The following is a 23,317-nucleotide window of genomic DNA, read 5'->3' on the forward strand; positions in this document are numbered from 1 at the left end:
TTTATTGAGTGAATGAATGATGTTAGAAATAAATGGAAGGGATAATTCAGTGCATGTTCACTTCCTCTCCCTTTACTTTCTTTCAGAAAGAAAGAACTGTCGGCCACCAAGAAAGACCGTGTGAATCATTGTCTGACAATATGTGAAAACATAGTGGCACAGTCTCTCAGGTAAGTACACTTTGAACTTTCTAGTGAAAATAGAAACTTCATATATTTTCATTTTTTAATGGTATCCCCAGATGTCTTACAGTGTTTAAAAGACTCTTCCCATATTTCTGGCTGTATATCAAGGATATCCGGACACAATAATGAGTAATGTTTCCTTTTGTAGTCTTACATGCCACAGTCAAAACCATTATGATAAATGAACAGCATGTTTGTATTTAATTAGCACTCTCGGTAACTGTAATCATTTAAAAATCATCTTCTGTTTGATATTTTTACATTGTTGTAGTAACTGGACCAACATGAGACTTATTGTCCTAGCTTTCACGTGCCTGTCTTGGGCCCTTTGCTGCTGTTTGTTCGCCCTGGAGGAGTTTCGTGCTGCTCGTGGCGGCTGCTGCTGCTGCTCGTCTGCACGCTGGACTCATGGGGCCACGTGCAGTTGATTGGCGGTCTGCTTCTCGTGCTGATCTTTCTTCTGGGGTGAACTAGTGGCACTTTCTTCTGTAGCTTCTTCGCTAATTCTCATTCTCTTTGCTTTTGGCTGTCTTTCTGACACTGTTCCTAGTAGCTGTGGATGGTAAGTATTTTAGGCCTGTTTCTAATGGCTGAGACAGACAGGTGCACTGATGATTCCTGAGTTCTGTTCCCCAGGTGGGCATGTGTGCCGTCCTTCTCTCTTTTTCTTTCCTGTGGAATAAACAGTTTCACTTTGAAAGCTTATGGACCCAGCGGATAAGATGTTTTTCAATTTGAGTGCTTTGTGCCTTTAAAAATTTTTTAATTGAAGTATAGTTCACATACAGTATTATATTGGTTTTAGATGTGCAACATAGTGATTGGACAGTTACATACTAAACGCTCACCACCTAATAAAGTTAGTTGCCATCTGTCAACATGTGAAGAAATTACAGTGTTACTGAGAGAACTTCATGCTTTCTGCTTCCTTTGTTTCATGATAATTCTCAGTGGAATTGATGGGATGTTGGCTTAGATTTACTTGTTAGTAAAGCATGTTGAGATATTTCAAGATTGTTTTGTGGTTAAGTTTGGCACCTTAAATAAAAATACTAGCTGTCAATGGTTCTCTGAGTAGTGTGTCTCTTCTGTTTCGCTGAGCGATGCTGACGGTCATCATACTCCTTGTTCTGCAAAAGGGCATTGCTGAGAGGGTATCTTACAGACCCAGGGAGCTCATCTTTGGTCTCATCTGGACAGAGGACAAGTTTGTTTTAAGATACGCTCCTCACTTTGCAGGGATTTCAGAGGGTAGAACTAAAGTAGGCATTTTATGTACATAAAATGCTTTATGAAATCCTGATGGCTGGCACTTCCTGTGATCTCTCCTTGAATATAACTAAGTCTTTGGTCCATTTCTGTAGCTTCTGTCATATACTGACCTTGTCTCCAGTGGGGTTATTTCAGTGGCAGCTTCTGGTGTTTTTGATGTGGGAAGTCATCTAAAACTTCATGTATCTTGGGAGTATTAGTCTACTTTAGTTCTCTATTTCATGGTCTGACCTACTAGTTCCTAAATATGGATGAGCATTGAAATCATCTGGAAAATTTGTCAAAAATATAGTAATAAAACCACCTTACTGCTGTCTTTCCCAAACACAATTGTATTTTCTGTTTGGGTGAAGTCTGGGTTTGTTTTTAACAAGTTTCTTCTTGGGAATACCTAGGGACCTTCATCCAAGCAAGTGTACCTTGATAAGGTGGTTGGGTACATAAAAATATACAGAAATCCATAGATTCCCTCAATATTGGCATAAATCAGTTGGAAACTACCATGGTTCAAGATTTAATACATAGTAGCACCAACATACAAAATTTCAGGAAATTGACAAGCAATATTGCATTAACTACATGAAGAATGCTGTTGACTTTCCTGAAAGGTATAGGTGACTACTTCCCTTCCTAGATGGGAAGATTTTTTTATAATAAAGTTCAATTTTCTCTAAATTGGTCCAGAAATTTAAAGTGATCCTGATCAAAGTTCTAGTAGTGGTATTTTTTAACTTGTTCATCTGCAAGAATACGTGCATGTTGCAAAGAAAATCTGAAATCAGTAATGACGAGAGCTGGTGTGCATGATGTTAGAGCAGCTGTCAGACATTAAAGAAGGCACAGGAGAGAAAGTTAGTGGAGTGTGTGTGTGAATTCATAATAAAGAACATTTTGTATTGGTAGGGAGATGATGGATTATTGAGCCACCTGACTGTTTAGGGGGAAAATATGTCTCTACCTCATATCGCAAAGAAAGGCAAATGTCAGGTTAATTACCTAGATGTAAAAATAATGAAATCGTTACTACAAAAAGAACATTTACTCTTAGGCTTAGGAAGGCTAACGATATAAAGGGAAAAATTGTTTTGATTGAAACATAGTTCAGTATGTCAAATCTGCCTTAAACTCAAAAGTAAATTCGGCTTGGGGAAAGTATTTACAGCGTATATATCAAAGGTTTAGTAGCCTGTGTAAAGAGCAGTTATAAATGATTAAGAAAAAGACTATCATCCTAAGAGGAAAATAGGCAAAGAACATGAATAGTGGTTTAGGAAGGAAGAGATATGCCTGGGCCAGGAAACATAACCACTACCACTTTTTTTGTGTGCTTTCCATGGAGATAGGTTCAAATCGACTAGTAATCAGTGGAAAGGGACTGAAACAAAAATGAGGACTGTTTCCACCTGTCAAACCGGCAAACATTAAAAATACTGAGGGTTTTTGTCAGGTGGTGCAACCTTCTTAAAAGGCAATTTGGCAAAACACAAAGCTTTAGATGGTTGTCTTTTGGACTTAGCAGTCCAGTCCAGGAGTTTGTCCCTAGGAAAGTGTGTAGTGATGTGGTACAGTGTTGTTCATCTTATCGGAAATTAAAAGTAATGACTTACCTTTAGGGGAATTGAAAAAGTAAGATATATTTTATAGAAGGGAATGTTAGTTACTTTTATGGAAGATGATACAGAAGAAGATACTGTATTTGTGAGCAGAAAATTTATTAACAGTATGTTAAAAAATAAAAGTTTAAAAAAATCAAGAAATAACTTGATGATGGGGGAGTCTAGTAACCATAATATTGCTCATGTAATTGCAGATTAATGATACCAAAATAAAAAAAAATGAAGAAAGATGTTTTCTTCTCATAAGCAAGAAGTACAGGATTTGCCTTTATAATGGTCCTGGAAAAGTAGACTAATGTGGGAGCCTTGTAATTTGCCCACATTACTACCTGGAAGGAGTTTCCAGATGGGACACAAGGAGGGCAAACTCAGGCAGAGCCTGGTGGTTTGCTGAGTTGAGGAGACAGAGCTGGCAGCCTGGGGAGGCCGAGGTGGCTACATACAGCCCACTGGGGAGAATGCCAGAGAAGAGAGAGCAGCACAGGGGGATCTGTGGGGATGTGCAGAGGGGCCCTCAAGTCTTAACTGAATATTGACATGCACATGCTTGTAAGCAAATGCCCTGGGGCAGAATCACGTAAAAGGGTTAGAAGGAAGATGTGCTGACACACAGGTGCTGGAAGAGCTCCCCTTCACAGCAGGCAGAGTAGAAATCTCATTTCCATGGGTACTGAGTGGAGTATAGAGTGGTTTGCCTTAATAATAGGGCTATCTTAGCCCGAGAGTAAGATGTTACTTTTATTCTGCCTAATAAAACTTAAAAGCAAATCCAAGGTGATAATACTCTTTGAAAGTATGCATCGCAGTGTGCAAAGTAGGCAGTTATCAGCATACTTGCATCCCAGAGCAGAGTTCAAGATAATTACAGGATCCAAAAGTATATAGCACCCAATAAGGTCTGGCATTCAGTAAAAAATTGCCAGAAATGCAAAGAATCAGGAAAATGTTATTCATAGTGAGAAAAAGCAGCCATTTGAAGCTGACCCAGAAAGTGCACAGATGATTTGTACACAGAAACATTAAACATTAAATATGGAATTAGAGACAATACATAAAAAAGACCTACACTGAACAAAGCTTAGGCATGACAGTGGATTTCTCACTGGAAACAATGTATAGAATTCTATACCCAGTGGCAATATCTCTCTCAAAAAGAAGGGGAAATATAAAGAATACAACTTCTCAGATTCAAAAAGACATATGCACCCCTATGTTTATTGCAGCACTTTTTACAATAGCCAAGATATGTAAGCAATCTAAGTGTCCACCAGTAGATGAATGGATAAAGAAGAGGTGGTACATATACACAATGGAATACTATTCAGCCATAAGAAAGAAACAAATCCTACCATTTGCAACAACATGGATGGAGCTGGAGGACATTATGCTCAGTGAAATAAGTCAGGCAGAGAAAGACAAGTGCCAAATGATTTCCCTTATTTGTGGAGTCTAACAATGAAGCAAAACTGAAGGAACAAAATAGCAGCAGACTCAGAAACTCCAAGAAGGAACTAGTGGTTACCAAAGGGGAGGGGTGTGTGGGGGAGGGTGGGGAGGGAGAGAGAAGGGGATTGAGGGATATTATGATTGACACACATGGTGTGGGGGAACATGGGGAAAACAGTGTAGCACAGAGAAGACAAATAGTGAATCTGTGGCATCTTACTACACTGATGGACAGTGACTGCATTGGGGTGTGGGGGGGACTTGATAGTATGGGTAAATGTAGTAACCACATTGTTTTTTCATGTGAAACCTTCATAAGAGTGTTTATCAATAATACCTGAATTAGAAAAAAAGAAGGGGAAATAAAGACTTCTTCAGACACATGAATGCTAAAATAATTTATGTGCAGCAGGCAACCTCTCTAAGAAATACTGAAAGTGTTTCAGGTAGAAGGAAAATGATACCAGATTGAAATCTGGATCTACACGAAGGATTGAAAAACTCAAGAAAATGATATATATAGTGGGAAAGTATAAGACTGTTTCTCCTCATTTTTGGTTTCTTTAGAAGTTAACTGTTTACAGCAAAAATTAAACAATGCATTTTGGGGTTTATGACATGTAGAAGTAAAATAAATGACAACAGCATAAAGGCTGAAAGTACAGAAATGGAAATACACTTGAGATAGGCAGACTGATGCTTCTGCCCCCAAAGATACCAGGTTCTAATCTCTGGAATCCTGTGTAAACGTTATCTTCTAAGGGAAAGGGTCTTTGGAGGTATGATTACGTTAAGGATCTTGAGGCGGTGAGATTATCCTGCATTATCCAGGTGGACCCTAAATGCAGTTACATGTACCCTTGCAAAAAGAAGGCAGAGTGAAATTTTATATACACAGAGAAGGTAATGTGAAGATGGAAAAAAGCCGGATTTGAAGGTGCTGGCCTTGAGGATGAGAGTGGTGGTCATAAGCTAGGGAACGCTGGCAGCCACCAGGCCTGGAAAGATCAAGGACCCCTTCCCCGTCAGGCTCTCTGGAAGGAACGGCGCTTCCAGCACCTTGAGTTCAGCTCGCTGATGATGACCTTGGACTCTGGCTTCCAGAACTGGGAGGGAATAGATTTCTGTGGCTTTGAGCTGCCCAGTTTCTAGTGATTTGTTAGGGCTGCCACAGGAAACTGATATAATACTGTTGTCAGTTTCCTATGTGTGAAGTGGTAAAACATCACTAAAGATGGACACTATAAACAATAAAGCAACAATGAAAAGCACAACAATTTAAGCTAATAAACCAAAAAGGGAGACAAAATGGAATCATACAACCCAAAGAAGGCAGAAATAGGGAAAAAGACCAAGAGCACATAGGGCAAATAGAAAAGAAATTGTGTGATGGTAGATTTAAAGCCAGTTATATCAGCAGTGACATTAAATGTAAAAGACAGGTTTTTCAGATTGGATGAAAATGCAAGACTGAGTATATGCTGCCTGCAAGAAACCCATTTAAATATAAAGCACAAGAAGTTAAAAGTTAAATAATGGAAGTGGCTCACCATGCCAACACTGGATGAAAGCTAGATTGGTTAATTTAATACAAATAGTGGCTTTCTAAGCAAATACTAATACTAGGAATAGGGTTGTCTTTTCACAATGATAAGGCATCAGTTCTTCAAGGGGACCATAATCCTAGTACCTGGGAACAGAGCTTCAAATATACATGAAACAAAACCTGATTAAACTGCAAGGAAAAGTAGATCCATAATTATAGTCAGAGATTTCAACAGCCTCTCCCAAAAACACTTAGAACACATACACATATAACCTAGATCTGGAAGACTTAGACTTGAACAACCCTCTCAACCTCTGTGGCATTTTATACACATGATTGACATTTATAGACATTCCACCTAGAACAGCAGAAAACATATTTCTCTCACATGCTCACAGAAGTTTGTGCAAGATAGACAGTATGTGTGCTAGGCCATAAAACAAGTCTCTAAATATGAAAGGATTAATACAATGCATATTCTCTGATCTCAGTGTAATTAAATTGGAATCTGTTACAGAAAGATAATATGCAGAGGCCCAAATATGTGGAAAACAACACATTTCTACATGACCTAGGGGTCAAAGAAGCAGTCATGGGAAAATCTGAAAATATTTTGAATTGATTGAAAATGAAAACAAAGAATTTCAGAATTTGTGGTATGCTGCTATAGACATTAAAGGAAAATTTATAGTACTAAATGTCTATTTCAGAAAAGAAGGAAAGTTCTCAAATCAGTGACCTCAGCTTCTACATTGGGGACTTGAAAAAGAAGTATAAACAAAAACCTAAGTTTATCGGAAGCATAGACATAAAGATAAGCACAGAAGTCAGTAAAGCAGAAAACAAGAAGCACACAGGCAGGCCTCAGGTACACTGTGGGTTTGCTTCCAGACCACTGCAGGAACGTGAATATTGCAGTTAAAGTGAGTCTCGTGAAGTTTTTGGTTCCCCAGTGCATGTAAAAAAGTATGTTTACACTATATGCAATCTGTTAAGTATGTGATCACACTATGTCTAAAAACACAATGTACAGAGCCTAATTAAAACTTAACTTTTTTGCTAAAAATGCTAACCATCATTTGGACTTTCAGTGGGTCCTGAGCTTTTTGCTGGTGGGGGCTCTGCCTCAGTCTTGATGGCTGCTGATGATCAGGGTCGTGGCTACTTAAGGTTGGGGTGGTCGTTGCCATTTTTTAAAAGAAGACGATAAATGAAGTTTGTCACATCAATTGACGCTTCCTTTCACAGACGTTTTTTGTGATGGGATGCTGTTCAGTAGCATTTTGCCCGCAGTAGAACTTTCAAAATTGGAGTCAGTCCTCTCAAACCCTGCCACTGGTTTATTAGCCGAGTTCCTGGAATACTCTACATCCTTTGTTGTCATTTCAACAGTCCTCACAGCATTTCACCAGGAGTAGATTCCTTCTCAAGAGCCCACTTTCTTTTACTCACCCATAAAAGTGGCTCCGCGGGTGTTTAGGTTTTACCATGAGAGGCAGCAGTGCAGTCCCATCTTCAGGACCCACTTCTAATTCCACTTCTCTTGCTGTTTCCACCACACCTGCAGTGGCTTCCTCCACTGACGTCTTGAACCCCTCAAAGTCACCATGAGGGTTGAATCAACCTCTTCCAAACTCCTGTTCACGTTGAGATTCTGACCTCTTCCCATGGATCACAAATGTTCTTAGCAGCATCTAGAACAGTGAATCCTTTCCAGAAGGTTTAGTTTACTTTGCCCAGATCATCAGAGGAATCACCGTCCAAGGCAACTGTAGCCTGACGATATGCATTTCTTAAAATAATAAGACTTGAAAGCTGAAGTGACTCCTCAGCCCACGGGCTGCGGAATGGATTCTGTCAGCAGGCATGGAAACAACATTGATCTCGTGTACATCTCCGTCAGAGCTCTAGGGTGACCAGGTGCACTGTTGATGAGCAGTCGTAGTTTGAAAGGAATTTTTTTTCTGAGCAGTGGGTCTCAACAGTGGGCTTAAAATATTCAGTAAGTCATGTGAACAGACGTGCTGTCCCCCAGGCTTCGTTGTTCTGTTTGAAGAGCATGGACCGAGTACATTGAGCATGATTGTTAAGGGCCCCAGGGTTTTTGCAATGGCTCCAACCTAAAGCCGCCAGCCGCATTAGCCCCTAACGGGAGAGTCAGCCTGTCCTTGGGAGCTCTGAAGCCAGGGACTGACTTCCCCTCTCCGGCTGTGAAAGTCCTGGGCGGATTCTTCCTCCAGCTGAAGGCTGTTGGATCCACGTGAGCATGTGCTTGCTGTTCAGTGTAGCCGCCACCTGCATTAATGATCTCAGCTGGACTCCTGCGTGACCTGCTGCAGCCTCTGCATCAGCACTTGCTGCCTCACCTGCACTTTTCTGTCATGGAGACGGTTTTGTTCCTCAAGCCTCATGAACCAGCCTCTGCCAGCGTCTGGTTTTCTTCTGTGGTTTCCTCACTTCTCTGAGCCTTCACGCTATTGGAGGGAGTTAGGGCCTTGCCCTGGGTGAGGCTTTGGCTTCAGGGAATATGTGGCCAGCTTGATCTACACAGACCACGCTCATGTTCTGCAGATCAGCAATAAGGCTGCTCTCCTATCATTCGTGTGGTTGCCGAGGAGCACTCTCGGCATCCCTCGAGGACTTTTCCTTTGCATGCACAACCTGGCAAACTGTTTGGTGCCGGAGGCCCAGCTTCCAGCCCGTCTTGGCTTCTGAGATGCCTCCTCACTCAGCTTGATCATTTCTGGCTTTTGATTTAACGTGAGAGACGTGTGGGCCCTCCTTTCACTGGAGACACTGAGAGGCCTCTGCGGGGTTATTGACTGGCCCAGTTTCAGTGTTGCTGTGTAGGGAGGAGGGAGGCCTTAGGAGAGGGACAGAGATGGGAATGGCTGGTGGGTGGAGCAGTCAGAATATACACAACACTTAGCAGTTCAGTTCTCCATGTTATATGGTTGTGGTTCATAGTGCCCCAAAGCAATTATAGTTGCAGCATTAATGATCACTGATCACCAGCACAAATAAAATGATAATGGAAATGTTTAGAATATTGCAAGAATCACTAACGTGACACAGAGACAGGAACTGAGCAAATGCTGTTGGAAAAACAATGCCCCTAGACTTGCTAGATGCTGGGTTGCATAAACCTTCACTTTGTAAAAAATGCAGTTTCTGGGAAGTGCCATAATGTGAAGTGCAATAAAATAAGGTATGTCTGGCAATGGAGGGTGAAAAAGGTGGTGAGACAGGAAGGCAAGGTAGAAACCTCCTTCCACATATACGCCAAGGAAGCACCTACAGCAAATACAACTAACCCTGAAAATATCCTACAGCTGGTGAAGAAGAGAAGACCACGCAGAAAATGCTAGAGTGGCAGAGCCACATTTAGTCAGCATCCCAGCACTTGCCCCATCTCCACCCACAGGTGGGAGGAAGACAGATGGGGTGGGGAGGGGATAAGTGCTCAGGAACCCCGCACACCTGCCCCAGGAGATCTGTGGTGGGAATGTGAGTCCTGCATTGCAATTTGATTTGGTATTTTATGGGGCTGGACACCAGGGAGAGTTGGAGCACTCAGGGAGGCTGAGACTCCGGCTGCTTATGGAGGACAGATGGGCTCCACTGGTACCACTGAGACCCAACACAGAGGAGGCAGTTTGAAAGATACCAGCATCTGGAAGGGTGTCAGAGGGCGAGAGTTGGACAGAGCTCTCTCCACAGGAGGAAGGGCAGGTACATGACACTTCCCTAGCCCTCCCTCAGCCCAACAGGTTGGGTCGTCTTGGGACCAATTGCTCCATCTCTCCGTCTGACAGCTCATCGCTGAGGAGCTTTCTTGCAGAGATGCCTGTCTGCCTGGCCCCGAGTGTCAGACCTTGGTTGCCTTGCAGGCAGAAGGAGGCTTTCCCAGCTTTCTTGGCCCTCTCTCAGAAAAACTGGGAAGACGCCTGCGGGAGCCAGCTCCAAGCGCTCCTTCCTCATGCGGGAAGCCCAGCCCAGTGCCACACCCTCACCCTGCCCACCCTGTTAGTCCAGCAGGGTTGCCATTGCTGCAGGGCAGAGAGAGGGTGGCCCCACCCACAGTGAGACCAGCAGAAGCACAGCCTCTCACAAAGGGCTGGCTGAGGCAAACTACCCTCCTAGGTGGACTGAAGTACACCGATGTTGGCAGATAGACAGAAAGGCGGCCCATCCCATAGCCGACCTTCAGCTACTGGGGCTCCACTGGAAGGGAGAACTAGGCACTGGAGAGTAAACAGTCTCAAGCTTCTGGGCACCACAGGACTTCATAAAGCCATTACTCTCTAGACCAGGAAGCATAGCAGATCCTTCTGATGAAGGAAGAAACACAGAAACCCTAACAAAATGAGAAGGCAGAGGAATATGTTCTAAACAAAACTACAGGATAAGACACCAGAAAGAGGGTCAAGTGAAATGGAGATCACTAGCCTTCTTGATAAAGATTTCAAAGTAACAGTCATAAATATGCTCATTGATCTGTGGAAAAGTATTGAAGATCTCAGGGAGGACTTCAACAGAGAAATACAAGAGCTGAAAAAGAGCCACTCAGAACTGAACAAAGAGAAAAAAAGAATCCCTAGGAATGAAAGAATGCTGAGAGAGCTGTGTGACAACTACAAATGAAACAATATTCACATGATAGCAGAACCAGAAGGAGAAGAGGGTGTCAAAGGAGCACAGAGTCTCATTGAGGAAATAATTGCAGAAATCTCAACAATCTAGGGAAGCAAATAGACACTCAGGTCATGGAAGTACAGAGATTCCCTAACAAAAAGGAAACCCGAAGACAACACCAAGACGTGTAAGAATTAAAATGACAAAAATTAAGGATAAGGAGAGAGTACTGAAAGCAGTCAGAGAGAAAAAAGATTACTTAAAAGGGAAACCCCATAAGGCTATCATCAGACTTCTGAGAAGAAACTTTACAGGCCAGAAGGGAGTGGCTGGAAGTATTTAATGTACCGAAACAGAAGGATGTTCAACCAAGAATCCTCTACCCAGCAAGATTATAATTCATATTTGAAGCAGAGATTAAACAATTCCCAGGTAAATGAAGGCTGAAGGAATTTACCACTAGTAAATGGGCATTTCAGGTATGTTAAAGGGACTTCTGTAGATGAAGATGTTCTGAGGCCTAGTTTTCACCAGTGAAAATAAACCCACAGTAAATTAGGCAACCAATTACTTACCAAGCAAGTATGAAAATTAAAACAAATAAAAGTAGCAAAACCAACTGTACAAAAAATCAGACAAGGGACACAGAAAACAATGCAGATTATGACGTCTAATACATAAAGTGAGAAGGAGGAAGAAAAATCTTAAAAAAGTACTTTTAGATTGTCTTAGAAATAGAGCACTCAGCAACTTAATATAGATTGTTACATAGGCAGGAAGCTATCATTGAACCTTTGGTAAGCACAAAACCTAAAGCCTATGATAGATACACAAAAATTTTAAAAATGCAATCACAACACTAAAGAAAACCATCAAATAATAATAATAAGAGTATAAGAAGAAGAAAGGAACAGAGAGGAGCTAAAAATCAACCAGAAAACAATTAATAAAATGACAATAAGGACATACCTATCAGTAATTAACTTAAGTGGACTGAGTGTGCCATTCAAAAGACATAGGGTGGTAGAAGGGATAAAAAAAGATGACCATCTATATGCTGCCTACAAAAGACTCATTTCAGACCTAAAGACAAGCATAGACTGAAAGTGAAGGGATGGAAAAGGATATTTCATGTAAATAGTAGGGAGAAAAAAGCAGGAATAGCAGTACTTATATCAGACAAAATAGGCTACAAAACACAAAGTAGCAAAAGATAAAGAAGGACATCATAGAATGATAAATGGATCAAATGAGGGTATGACTATTATGAATATCTTTCTTCTTCTTACACTGTTATTATTAATGCACCCAAGACAGGAGCACCTAAATATGTAAAACAAATATTAACAGAATTAAAGGGGGAAATAGACTGCAACTCATTCATATGAGGAAACATTAACATGCCATTTACATCAATGGACAGAAAATAAATAAAGAAGCAGAGGCACTGAAGAACACATTAAATAAGAGAGAACAGATACCATTCCACCTAAAAACAGCAGGATACACATTTTTCTCAAGTGCACATGGAATGTTCTATGGAAGAGATCACATACTAAGCCACAAAAAGAGCCTCAGTATATTAAAAAAGATTGAAATTATATCAAGTGGCATCTCAGTTGATATGAAACTAGAAGTAAATTACATGAAGAAAACAAAAAAGCCCACAAACACATGGGTGCTAAATGACATGCTTCTAAATTATTAATGGATCAATGAACAAACTGAAACAGGAATCAAGCAATACACAGAGACAAATTAAAACAAAAGTATAATAGTCCCAGGTTTATGTGATGTTGCAAAACTGTTCTAAGAAGGCAGTACATAACAATGCAGGCTTACCTCACGAAACAACAATACCAAATAAACAGTTGAAACTCACAATTAAAGAAACTAGAAAAACAAGAAAAAATGAAACCCAAAATTAATAAAAGGAGAGGCAAAATAAAGATCAGAGCAGAAAGTAGTAAAAAAGCAAAGAATAAAACAACAGGAAAAAAATCAATGAAACCAAGAGCTAGTTCCTTGAGAAAATGAAATAGATACACCCCTTGCCAGACTTATAAAAAAAAAAAGAGAGTACACACAAAAAAAAATCAGAAATGAAAAAGGAACAGTCACAGTGGATAACTAGAAATACAAAAAAGTATTAGAGAATTTTGTAAAAATTACATGCCAATAAATTGGACAATCTAAAAGAAATGGACAAATTTCTAGAAAAATACAACCTTCCAAGACTGACCCAGGAAGAAACCGAAAATCTGAATAGAGCAATTACCAATAAAAAATTGAATTGATAATAAAAAACTCCCAACAAACAGAAGTCCAGGATTGGATTGCTTCACTGCTGAATTCACCAAACATTTAAAGAAGAGCTAATACCCATCCTTCCTGAAGTATTCCAGAAAGTGAAAGAGGAGGGAATACCTCTAAACTATGAGGCCAGCATCACTATCATACCAAAACCAAACAGATACTACAAAAAAAGAAAATGATAGACCTGTATCCCTGGTGAACATAGATGCAAAAATCCTCAACAAATTACTAGCAAACTGATTTCCAAAGTATATCAAAAGGATCATTCATCACGACCAAGTGGGATTTATTCCAGGGATGCAAGGATTGTTCAATATTCATAAATCAACAACATATATGAACAAAAAGAAGGATAAATACCACACAGTCATCTCAATAGATGCTGAAAAAGCATTTAACACAATTTTAACATCCATTCATGATAAAAACTCTCAACAAAATGGGTACAGAGGGTATGTACCACAACATAATAAAGGCCATATATGACAAACCCCACAGCCAACATCATACTTAACAGTGAAAAGCTGAAAGCTTTTCCTCTAAGATCGGGAACAAGACAAGGATGCCCACTCTCCCCACTCTTATCCAACATGGTACTGGAGGTCCTAGCCATGGCAGTCAGACAACACAAAGAAATAAAAGGCATCCAAATTGGTAAGGAAGGAGTTAAACTGTCACTGTTTGCAGACTACATAGCATTAACCCATAGAAAACCCTAAAGAATCCACCAGAAAACTATTACAACTAATAATTGATTCAGCAAGGTTGCAGGATACAAAATTAATACACAAAAATCTGTTGCATTCTTATATACTAACAACAAACAAGCAGAGAGAGAAATCAGGAAAACAACTCTATTTACAATTGTATCAATAAGAATAAAATATATAGGAATAAACCTAACCAAGGAGGTGAAAGACCTATACTCTGAAAACTACAAGACACTCATAAGTGAAATGAAAAAAGACACTAAGAAATGGAAATACGTCCCATGCTCATGGATAGGAAGAATTAATATTATCAAAATAGCCATCCTTCCCAAAGCAATTTATAGATTCAATGCAATCCCTATCGAAATACCAATAGTATTTTTCAATTAACTAGAGCAAATAGTTCTAAAATTCATATGGAACCACAAAAGACCCTGAATAGCCAAAACACTGCTGAGACACAAGAATAAAGCTGGGGGTATTATGCTGCCGGCCTTCAAGCTATGCTACAAAGCTACAGTAGTCAAAACAGTATGGTACTAGCACAAGAATAGATCCATACATCAATGGAGCAGAATAGAGAGCCCAGATATGAACTCATGCATATATGGTCAGATAATACACGATAAAGGAGCCATAAATATACATTGGGAAAGACAGCCTTTTCAATAACTGGTGTTGGGAACACTGGACAGCCACATGCAAGATAATGAACTGGATTACTGCCTAGCTCCACATGCAAATGTAAACTCGAAATGGGTCAAAGAACTGAATGTAAGTCATGAAACCACAAAACACTTAGAAGAAAATATAGACAAACCTCTCTTGAACATAAACATGAACGGTTTTTTTCTGGACACATTTGGTCAAGGAAAACAAAATAATAAATGAACAAGTAGGACTACATCAAACCAAAAAGCTTCTGTGAAGTAAAGGACACCATCAGCAGAACAAAAAAGCATCCTGTAGTATGGGAGAATATATTTGTTAATGATTTATCTAATAAGGGGTTAACATCCAAAATATACAAAGAGCTCATATGCCTCAACACCCAAAAAAAACCAAATAAGCCCATTAAAAATGGGCAGAGGATCTGAAAGGACATTTTTTTCAGAGAAGAAATAAAGGTGGTCAACAGGCACATGAAGACGTGCTCCACATCGCTAATCATCATGCAAATGCAAATCAGACTCACAATGAGATCTCACCTCACACCAGTCAGAATGAACACTGTCCAAAAGAAAAGAAACAACAAGTATTGGCAAGGTTGTTGAGAAATGGAGCCCTCCTACACTGTTTGTGGGTATGTCAGTTGGTGCAGCCACTATGGAAAGCAGTATGGAGGGTCTTCAAAAAACTAAAAATATAAATACCCTACCACTCAGTAATTCCACTTCTAGGGATTCACCAGAAGAAAACAAAGTCCGTGATTCAAAAAGATGTATGCACCCCTGTGTTTACTGCCACAGTATTTATGATAGCCAAGGTATGGAAGCAACCTAAGTGTCCATCAGTAGGTGAATAGATAGTGAAGTTGTGATACATATACACAATAGAATATTCAGCCATGAAAAAGAAAGAAATGTTGACATTTGTGACAACATGGATGGACTTAGTGGGTATTAGGCTAAGTGAAATAAGCCAGGTGGAGAAAGACAAGTACCAGATGATTTCACTTGTGCAATCTAGAAACAAAACACAACAAAATGAACAAAATAATAGTAGACTCAGAGGCCCTGGAAAGTCTCTGGTGGTTACCATGCAGGAGAGGTTGGGTTGGGCAGGGAGGGTGAGGGGGATAAAGGGGCACAAAATTCTCAATCATAATATAAGTTGGTCCTGGGGATGGAAGTGCAGCATGGAGAATACAGCCAATAGTTCTGTAACATCTTCCTGTCCTGATAGATAGTAACCACACTAGTGGGGGTGAGGATTTAATAATATGGGTAAATGTCGAACCACTGTGTTGAATACTTGAAACCAATTTAAGATTGTGTATCAATGATATGCCAATTTAAAAAAGTCTAAAAACAATGAAGTATGCCTGTATAGAAGATCAATAAAACTAAAAGTGGGTCTCTGAGAATATAAATAAAAGTTTTAAGACTGAGGTGACCAGGTACGAAAGAGTGAAATCACAAATTACCAATATGTGGAATGAGGAAAGTGATACCAATATAACTTTTTTTGATAGTAAAAGGATTATAAGGGTGTATTATGAACAACTTTATGCCAATAAATTTGACAACTTTGATGAAATGGGAAAGTTTCTTGAAAGACAAACTTCTAAATCTCAAGAAGAAATAGATAACCTGATTAGCACTATAGCAGTTTTGTTGAAGTCTAAAAATCAGTATTTGATGTAGTTATTGGAGAACTTTTGAGTATGGTTGGAAATGTTATATGAGCCTATTTTTTTCTTTTAATTGAGATATAATTGACATACAACATTGTGTAAGTTTGAGGAGTACAGTATGTTGGTTTGATACATTTTTATATTGCAGTGTGATTACAATAGCCTTAGCTAAATAATACCATTACCAAAGTCACATAATTTTCATGTCTTCTTGTGTTGAGAGCAGTTCACATCTAGTCTTTCAGAATTGTTGAGTGTAATCACTGTGGAGTACATTATATCCCCAGAACTTGTCTATTGCAATTGAACCTATTTTTCAACTGTGAATTTTATGAAGTGTAAATACTGTTCAAGTATTTCTGGTGAAAATTTTGTGTCTGAATTGAGATATGCTATAAAAAGGATTGTTTATATGTCAACTTCTTCATACTGATTACATGTTGAAATAATATCTTGGATATATTAGGTTAAGTTGTTAAAAGTAACTTTACCTGTTTGTTTTTGATGTATCTGTCAGAAAGCACGAAGTCACACAGCTAGCCTGCACTCTACTTCTGTAGGCAGCACTGTTTTGAGCAGTGTGTGCCCGCTACACTCAGGGACCTTTCCTGCTTAGTCTTCTGTTCGCAGCTGTGTTCCACGTGGATGGGGTCTGAAAACTGCTGAGTGGCTTTGCTGTTTGTTCCTGCTTGTATTTGTTGATCAGTGCTGATAAGGTCCTTTGCTTTCTTTTAGCTCATGGCTCTTCTGATTATTGGTAGGGATCAAGATGTGGTGAGAAAGGGGAAGGGGGAACCTCCATTTCAGAGTATTCTAGACTGAGATCATGAAACAGCAGTCTGATTTTGAGGTTTCAGGAATAGAGCATATTTCACGGGCTGTAGTACTGTCTTCTGATACTTCACAGCGCTGTGCAGTCAGTTCATGCATGAGGCCCATCAGTTTGTCTGTGTCTTGGGTAGGTGTGACCCACTTGGTCATGAAAGTCTAAACAGGATGTCTTAGTTAAACATTTTAAAATCATTTACAAACATTAACACAGACTCCAGCAGAAAACAGCCTGACCGTGATCATGCTGTGACTGCAGTGAAATATGGTTATACTTGGAACATACTGAGTGAGAGCAAGATTAAAGAGGAGTAAGTGTCACACTGCTTTACTGGTTTCCATCCAAGGCTATAGGAGTATTGTAAGAGGAGAAGTAACCTGTCAGCAGAGAGCAGAGGGTATATGGACTTCAGTATCTGAGGCAGTGTTTTTTTTTTTTAATTAAAATACTCAAAAAGCAGTGTCTCTGCAGAGACAGGTGTGGAGTCCGGGAGGCACAAAAGGGCTTTCTTCCCGTGGCAGAACCTGTGCTGCTCACCTGTGACTCCCACCAGCACATTAGGCCATCCTGAAGGCCACCCCGTCCACAGAAGCTTAGGGGACTAACTCAGAGGCTGCTCCCTGTGCACGGTTAACCAGCACAGACAGCGGAGACAGGCCCAGCGACTGGCAAGCTGGAAGGGACTTTGTCCTCCCAGCTGACACCTGCACCATTTGCCGGTGACCAGTGCCATCGCTCCAGGCCTATGAGAAGGCAAAGGAACCTTCTTCAATCCAAAATCCCTCAGACACCAGAAAGAGGGCTCCATGAGACTGAAATCACCAATCTTCCTGAAAAAGAATTCAAAATAAAACTCATAAGCATGTTGATGGAGCTACCAAAAAATACTCAAGACCTAAGGGACAAATTCAGGAGGGAGATAATAGAAATGAAACAAACAATGGAAGAATTTAAAAGCAGATTAGATGAGGTGGAGGAGACAGTTAATGGAATAGAAATCAGAGAACAGGAAACAGAGAAGCTGAGGCAGATAGAGAGAGAAAAGGAACTCTAGGAATGAGAGAATATTAAGTGAACTGTGCGACTAATCCAAACAGAACAGTATTCACATTATAGGGGTACCAGAAGAAGAAGAGAGAGAAAAATGGCTAGAAAGTGTATTTATTTATTTATTTATTATTTTTTTATTGAAGTATATTGACATACAATATTATATTAGTTTCAGGCATACAACATAGAGATGACAGTTATACACATTACAAATTGCTCACCACAATAAATGTAGTTACCATCTGTCCCCATACAAAGTTGTTACAATATTACTGACTGTATTCCCAGTGCTGTATTTTTCATCCCCGCAGATCATCTATAATTGGAAATTTGTACTTCTTTGTCTTCACCTATTTCACCTAACCCATCTCTTTCCCTTTAGCAACCACCAGTTTTTTTTTTTTTTTATTGAAGGGTAGTTGACACACAGTATTACATTAGTTTCAGGTGTACAACACAGTGATTTAACATTTATATACATGATAATTCTAGGTACCAGCTATCACCATACCAAGTTGTTAAAATATTTTGACTATATTCCTTATGCTATACATTACATCCCGGTTACTTATTTATTTTACAATTGGAAGTGTGTACTTTTTTTTTTTTTTTTGAGAGGGCATCTCTCATATTTATTGATCAAATGGTTGTTAACAACAATAAAATTCTGTATAGGGGAGTCAATGCTCAATGTACAATCATTAATCCATCACAAGCCTAATTTTCGTCAGTCTCCAATCTTCTGAAGCATAATGAACAAGTTCTTACATGGAGAACAAATTCTTACATAGTGAATAAGTTACATGGTGAACAGTACAAGGGCAGTCATCACAGAGGCTTTTGGTTTTCATCATGCATTATGAACTATAAACAGTTCAAATATGAATATTCATTTGATTTTTATACTTGATTTATATGTGGATACCACATTTCTCTCTTTATTATTATTTTTAATAAAATGCTGAAGTGGTAGGTAGATGCAAGATAAAGGTAGAAAACATAGTTTAGTGCTGTAAGAGGGCAAATGTAGATGATCAGGTGTGCGCCTATAGACTATTAATCCAAGCTAGACAAGGGAAACAAAACATCCACGTATGCAGAAGATTTCTCTCAGAACAGGGGGGGGAGGTTCTAAGCCTCACCACTGTTGATCCCCAATTTCTCACCTGATGGCCCCCCTGCGACTGTGCCTGTCTTAGGTTGTTCCTCCCTTGAGGAATCTTACCCGTCTCTGGCTAACCAGTCATCTTCCGGGGCCATACAGGGAAATGTAAGTTGGTAAGTGAGAGAGAAGCCTTATTGTTTGAAAAGGTTAGCTTTTTACTTCTTTGCATATTTTATGCCCTGTGGTTTCTATGCCCAGCATTTGTCTTGAGGTATCTTTACCACTTGGAAGAATTATGATACTCGGTAAATTCGATATGAGGCATGAATTCTACTTAAGGGTTATAATTAGGAAGGAAGAAGAAAAGCTATAGAAGTAGCAGGTGGAAGAAAACCTGGAAAGATTGATTATTTCTTTGACATACCTTCCTGTAGAGTAACTTCAGCATGTATAGGTTGTAAACTACTAATTAAATTACACACACACACATTAACATAATAGGAATACAGCTACATAACCAAAGCAGACCTGTAATTACCAGCCATCTCCAGTGAAGCCAAGAAAACCAGTTAGGCACCTTAGGCATTTGTGAAAACTTATCTATAATATGGTGAATATTGTCCAACTGAACTTGAACAGTCTGAGAGAAATCAGACAAATTAAAACAGCCCATTCCTGGGGACTGTTCACATCCCATACGTTCTTTTAACAGTAAATAGTCTGTAGTTGTAAGATTTTGGAGCGCTACAATTTGCACTCTCCTAATTCTTGGTTGAGTTCCAACAGTTTAGATCCAGTCAAATTTGTTGTTTTGCTGTATGCACAGGCCAGCTTAGATATCTCCTTCTTCATTCCCATGGCAAGTCCAGGAACTGGTGGGATGGATGCAGCTACACCTGTAGCAGTGCATGGATCTTTGTTGGGGTTTTTTGATGGTCATCTTCTGGTATGACTCTTCCCGAGAGTGCTGATGTTGGAAGTTCTTTTTCATATCGTATCTTAGTTCATTTTCAGGGTAGCCAAATTAGGCTTTGATCCTCTGTATAAACACAAACAGACCCTTTATATCATTGTGTAGAACTCATTGGAGGTCACCACACAGGAACTGCTTTTTTTTTTATCATTAATCTACACTTACATGACGAATATTTTGTTTACTAGGCTCTCCCCTATACCAGGTCCCCCCTATATACCCCTTTACAGTCACTGTCCATCAGCATAGCAAAATGTTGTAGAATCACTACTTGTCTTCTCTGTGTTGTACAGCCCTCCCCTTTCTCCCTCCCCCCCATGCATATTAATCTTAATACCCTCCTTTTTCTCCCCCTCCCTTATCCCTCCCTTCCCACCCTCCTCCCCAGTCCCTTTCCCTTTGGTACCTGTTAGTCCATTCTTGAGTTCTGTGGTTCTGCTGCTATTTTGTTCCTTCAGTTTTTCCTTTTTTCTTATACTCCACAGATGAGTGAAATCATTTGGTATTTCTCTTTCTCCGATTGGCTTGTTTCACTGAGCATAATACCCTCCAGCTCCATCCATGTTGCTGCAAATGGTAGGATTTGCCCTTTTCTTATGGCTGAGTAGTATTCCATTGTGTGTATGTACCACATCTTCTTTATCTATTCATCTATCGATGGACATTTAGGTTGCTTCAAATTCTTAGCTATTGCAAATAGTGCTGCGATAAACATAGGGGTGCATTGGTCTTTCTCATACTTGATTGCTGCATTCTTAGGGTAAATTCCTAGGAGTGGAATTCCTGGGTCAAATGGTAAGTCTATTTTGAGCATTTTGATGTACCTCCTTACAGCTTTCCACAGTGGTTGAACTAATTTACATTCCCACCAGCAGAGTAGGAGGGTTCCCCTTTCTCCACAGTGTCGCCAACATTTGTTGTTGTTTGTCTTTTGGATGGCAGCTATCCTTACTGGTGTGAGGTGATACCTCATTGTGGTTTTAATTTGCATTTCTCTGATAATTAGCGATGTGGAGCATCTTTTCGTGTGTCTGTTGGCCATCTGTATTTCTTTTTTGAAGAACCGTCTGTTCAGTTCCTCTGCCCATTTTTTAATTGGATTATTTATTTTTTGTTTGTTGAGGCATGTGAGCTCTTTATATATTCTGGATGTCAAGCCTTTATCGGATGTGTCATTTTCAAATATATTCTCCCATACTGTAGGGTTCCTTTTTGTTCTATTGATGGTGTCTTTTGCTGTACAGAAGCTTTTCAGCTTAATATAGTCCACTTGTTCATTTTTGCTGTTGTTTTCCTTGCCCGGGAGATATGTTCAAGAAGAGGTCACTCACGTTTATGTCTAAAAGGTTTTTGCCTATGTTTTTTTCTAAGAGTTTTATGGTTTCATTACTTACATTCAGGTCTTTGATCCATTTTGAGTTTACTTTTGTATAAGGGGTTAGACAGTGATCCAGTTTCATTCTCTTACATGTAGCTGTCCAGTTTTGCCAGCACCATATGTTGAAGAGACTGTCATTTCCCCATTGTATGTCCATGGCTCCTTTATCAAATATTAATTGACCATATATGTCTGGGTTAATGTCTGGATTCTCTAGTCTGTTCCACTGGTCTGTGGCTCTGTTCTTGTGCCAGTACCAAATTGTCTTGATTACTATGGCTTTGTAGTATAGCTTTAGGTTGGGGAGTGAGATCCCCCCTACTTTATTCTTCTTTCTCAGGATTGCTTTGGCTATTCGGGGTCTTTGGTGTTTCCATATGAATTTTTGAATTATTTGTTCCAGTTCATTGAAGAATGTTGCTTTTAGTTTCATAGGGATTGCATCAAATCTGTATATTGCTTTGGGCAGGATGGCCATTTTGACGATATTAATTCTTCCTATCCACGAGCATGGGATGCATTTCCATCTGTTAGTGTCCCCTTTAATTTCTCTTAAGAGTGACTTGTAGTTTTCAGGGTATAGGTCTTTCACTTCCTTGGTTAGGTTTATTCCTAGGTATTTTATTCTTTTTGATGCAATTGTGAATGGAGTTGTTTTCCTGATTTCTCTTTCTGTTGGTTCATTGTTAGTGTATAGGAAAGCCACAGATTGCTGTGTTGATTTTGTATCCTGCAACTTTGCTGTATTCCGATATCAGTTCTAGTAGTTTTGGAGTGGAGTCTTTAGGGTTTTTTATGTACAGTATCATGTCAGCTGCAAATAGTGACAGTTTAACTTCTTCTTTACCAATCTGAATTCCTTGTATTTTTTTGTTTTGTCTAATTGCCGTGGCTAGGACCTCCAGTACTATGTTAAATAACAGTGGGGAGAGTGGGCATCCCTGTCTAGTTCCCGATCTCAGAGGAAAAGCTTTCAGCTTCTCGCTGTTCAATATAATGTTGGCTGTGGGTTTTTCATAGATGGCCTTTATTATGTTGAGGTACTTGACCTCTATGCCCATTTTGCTGAGAGTTTTTATCATGAATGGATGTTGAACTTTGTCAAATCCTTTTTCAGCATCTATGGAGATGATCATGTGGTTTTTGTCTTTCTTTTTGTTGATGTGGTGGATGACGTTGATGGACTTTCGAATGTTGTGCCATCCTTGCATCCCTGGGATGAATCCCACTTGGTCATGGTGTATGATCCTTTTGATGTATTTTTGAATTCGGTTTGCTAATATTTTGTTGAGTATTTTTGCATCTACGTTCATCAGGGATATTGGTCTGTAGTTTTCTTTTTTGGTGGGGTCTTTGCCTGGTTTTGGTATTAGGGTCATATTAGCTTCATAGAATGAGTTTGGGAGTATCCCCTCCTCTTCTATTTTTTGGAAAACTTTAAGGAGAATGGGTATTATGTCTTCCCTGTATGTCTGATAAAATTCTGAGGTAAATCCATCTGGCCCGGGGGTTTTGTTCTTTGGTAGTTTTTTGATTACCGCTTCAATTTCGTTGCTGGTAATTGGTCTGTTTAGATTTTCTGTTTCTTTCTGGGTCAGTCTTGGAAGGTTGTATTTTTCTAGGAAGTTGTCCATTTCTCCTAGGTTTTGCAGCTTGTTAGCATATAGGTTTTCATAGTATTCTCTAATAATTCTTTGTATTTCTGTGGGGTCCGTCGTGATTTTTCCTTTCTCGTTTCTGATACTGTTGATTTGTGTTGACTCTCTTTTCCTCTTAATAAGTCTGGCTAGAGGCTTGTCTATTCTGTTTATTTTCTCGAAGAACCAGCTCTTCGTTTCATTGATTTTTGCTATTGTTTTATTCTTCTCAATTTTATTTATTTCTTCTCTGATCTTTATTA

At 39.5% G+C, this 23,317-nt stretch overlaps 1 protein-coding gene across 4 annotated transcripts in view; it reads left to right on the top strand.

Moving 5' to 3' along the window:
- The window catches only part of HTT (huntingtin), a 192,377-nt gene that overhangs the window by 12,464 nt on the left and 156,596 nt on the right, over positions 1-23,317 (top strand). For all 4 annotated transcript variants that reach the window (XR_012131891.1, XM_073237967.1, XM_073237966.1 and 1 more), the window contains exon 2: positions 87-170. Coding sequence is in view for 3 of the 4 variants with exons in the window: in XM_073237967.1 (XP_073094068.1) it covers positions 87-170 (84 nt within the window). In the remaining variant the exon portion in view is untranslated. The remainder of the gene's footprint in view (positions 1-86; positions 171-23,317) is intronic.

Source organism: Manis javanica, chromosome 5, assembly GCF_040802235.1.
Source record: "Manis javanica isolate MJ-LG chromosome 5, MJ_LKY, whole genome shotgun sequence".
Taxonomy (NCBI): Eukaryota; Metazoa; Chordata; class Mammalia; order Pholidota; family Manidae; genus Manis; species Manis javanica.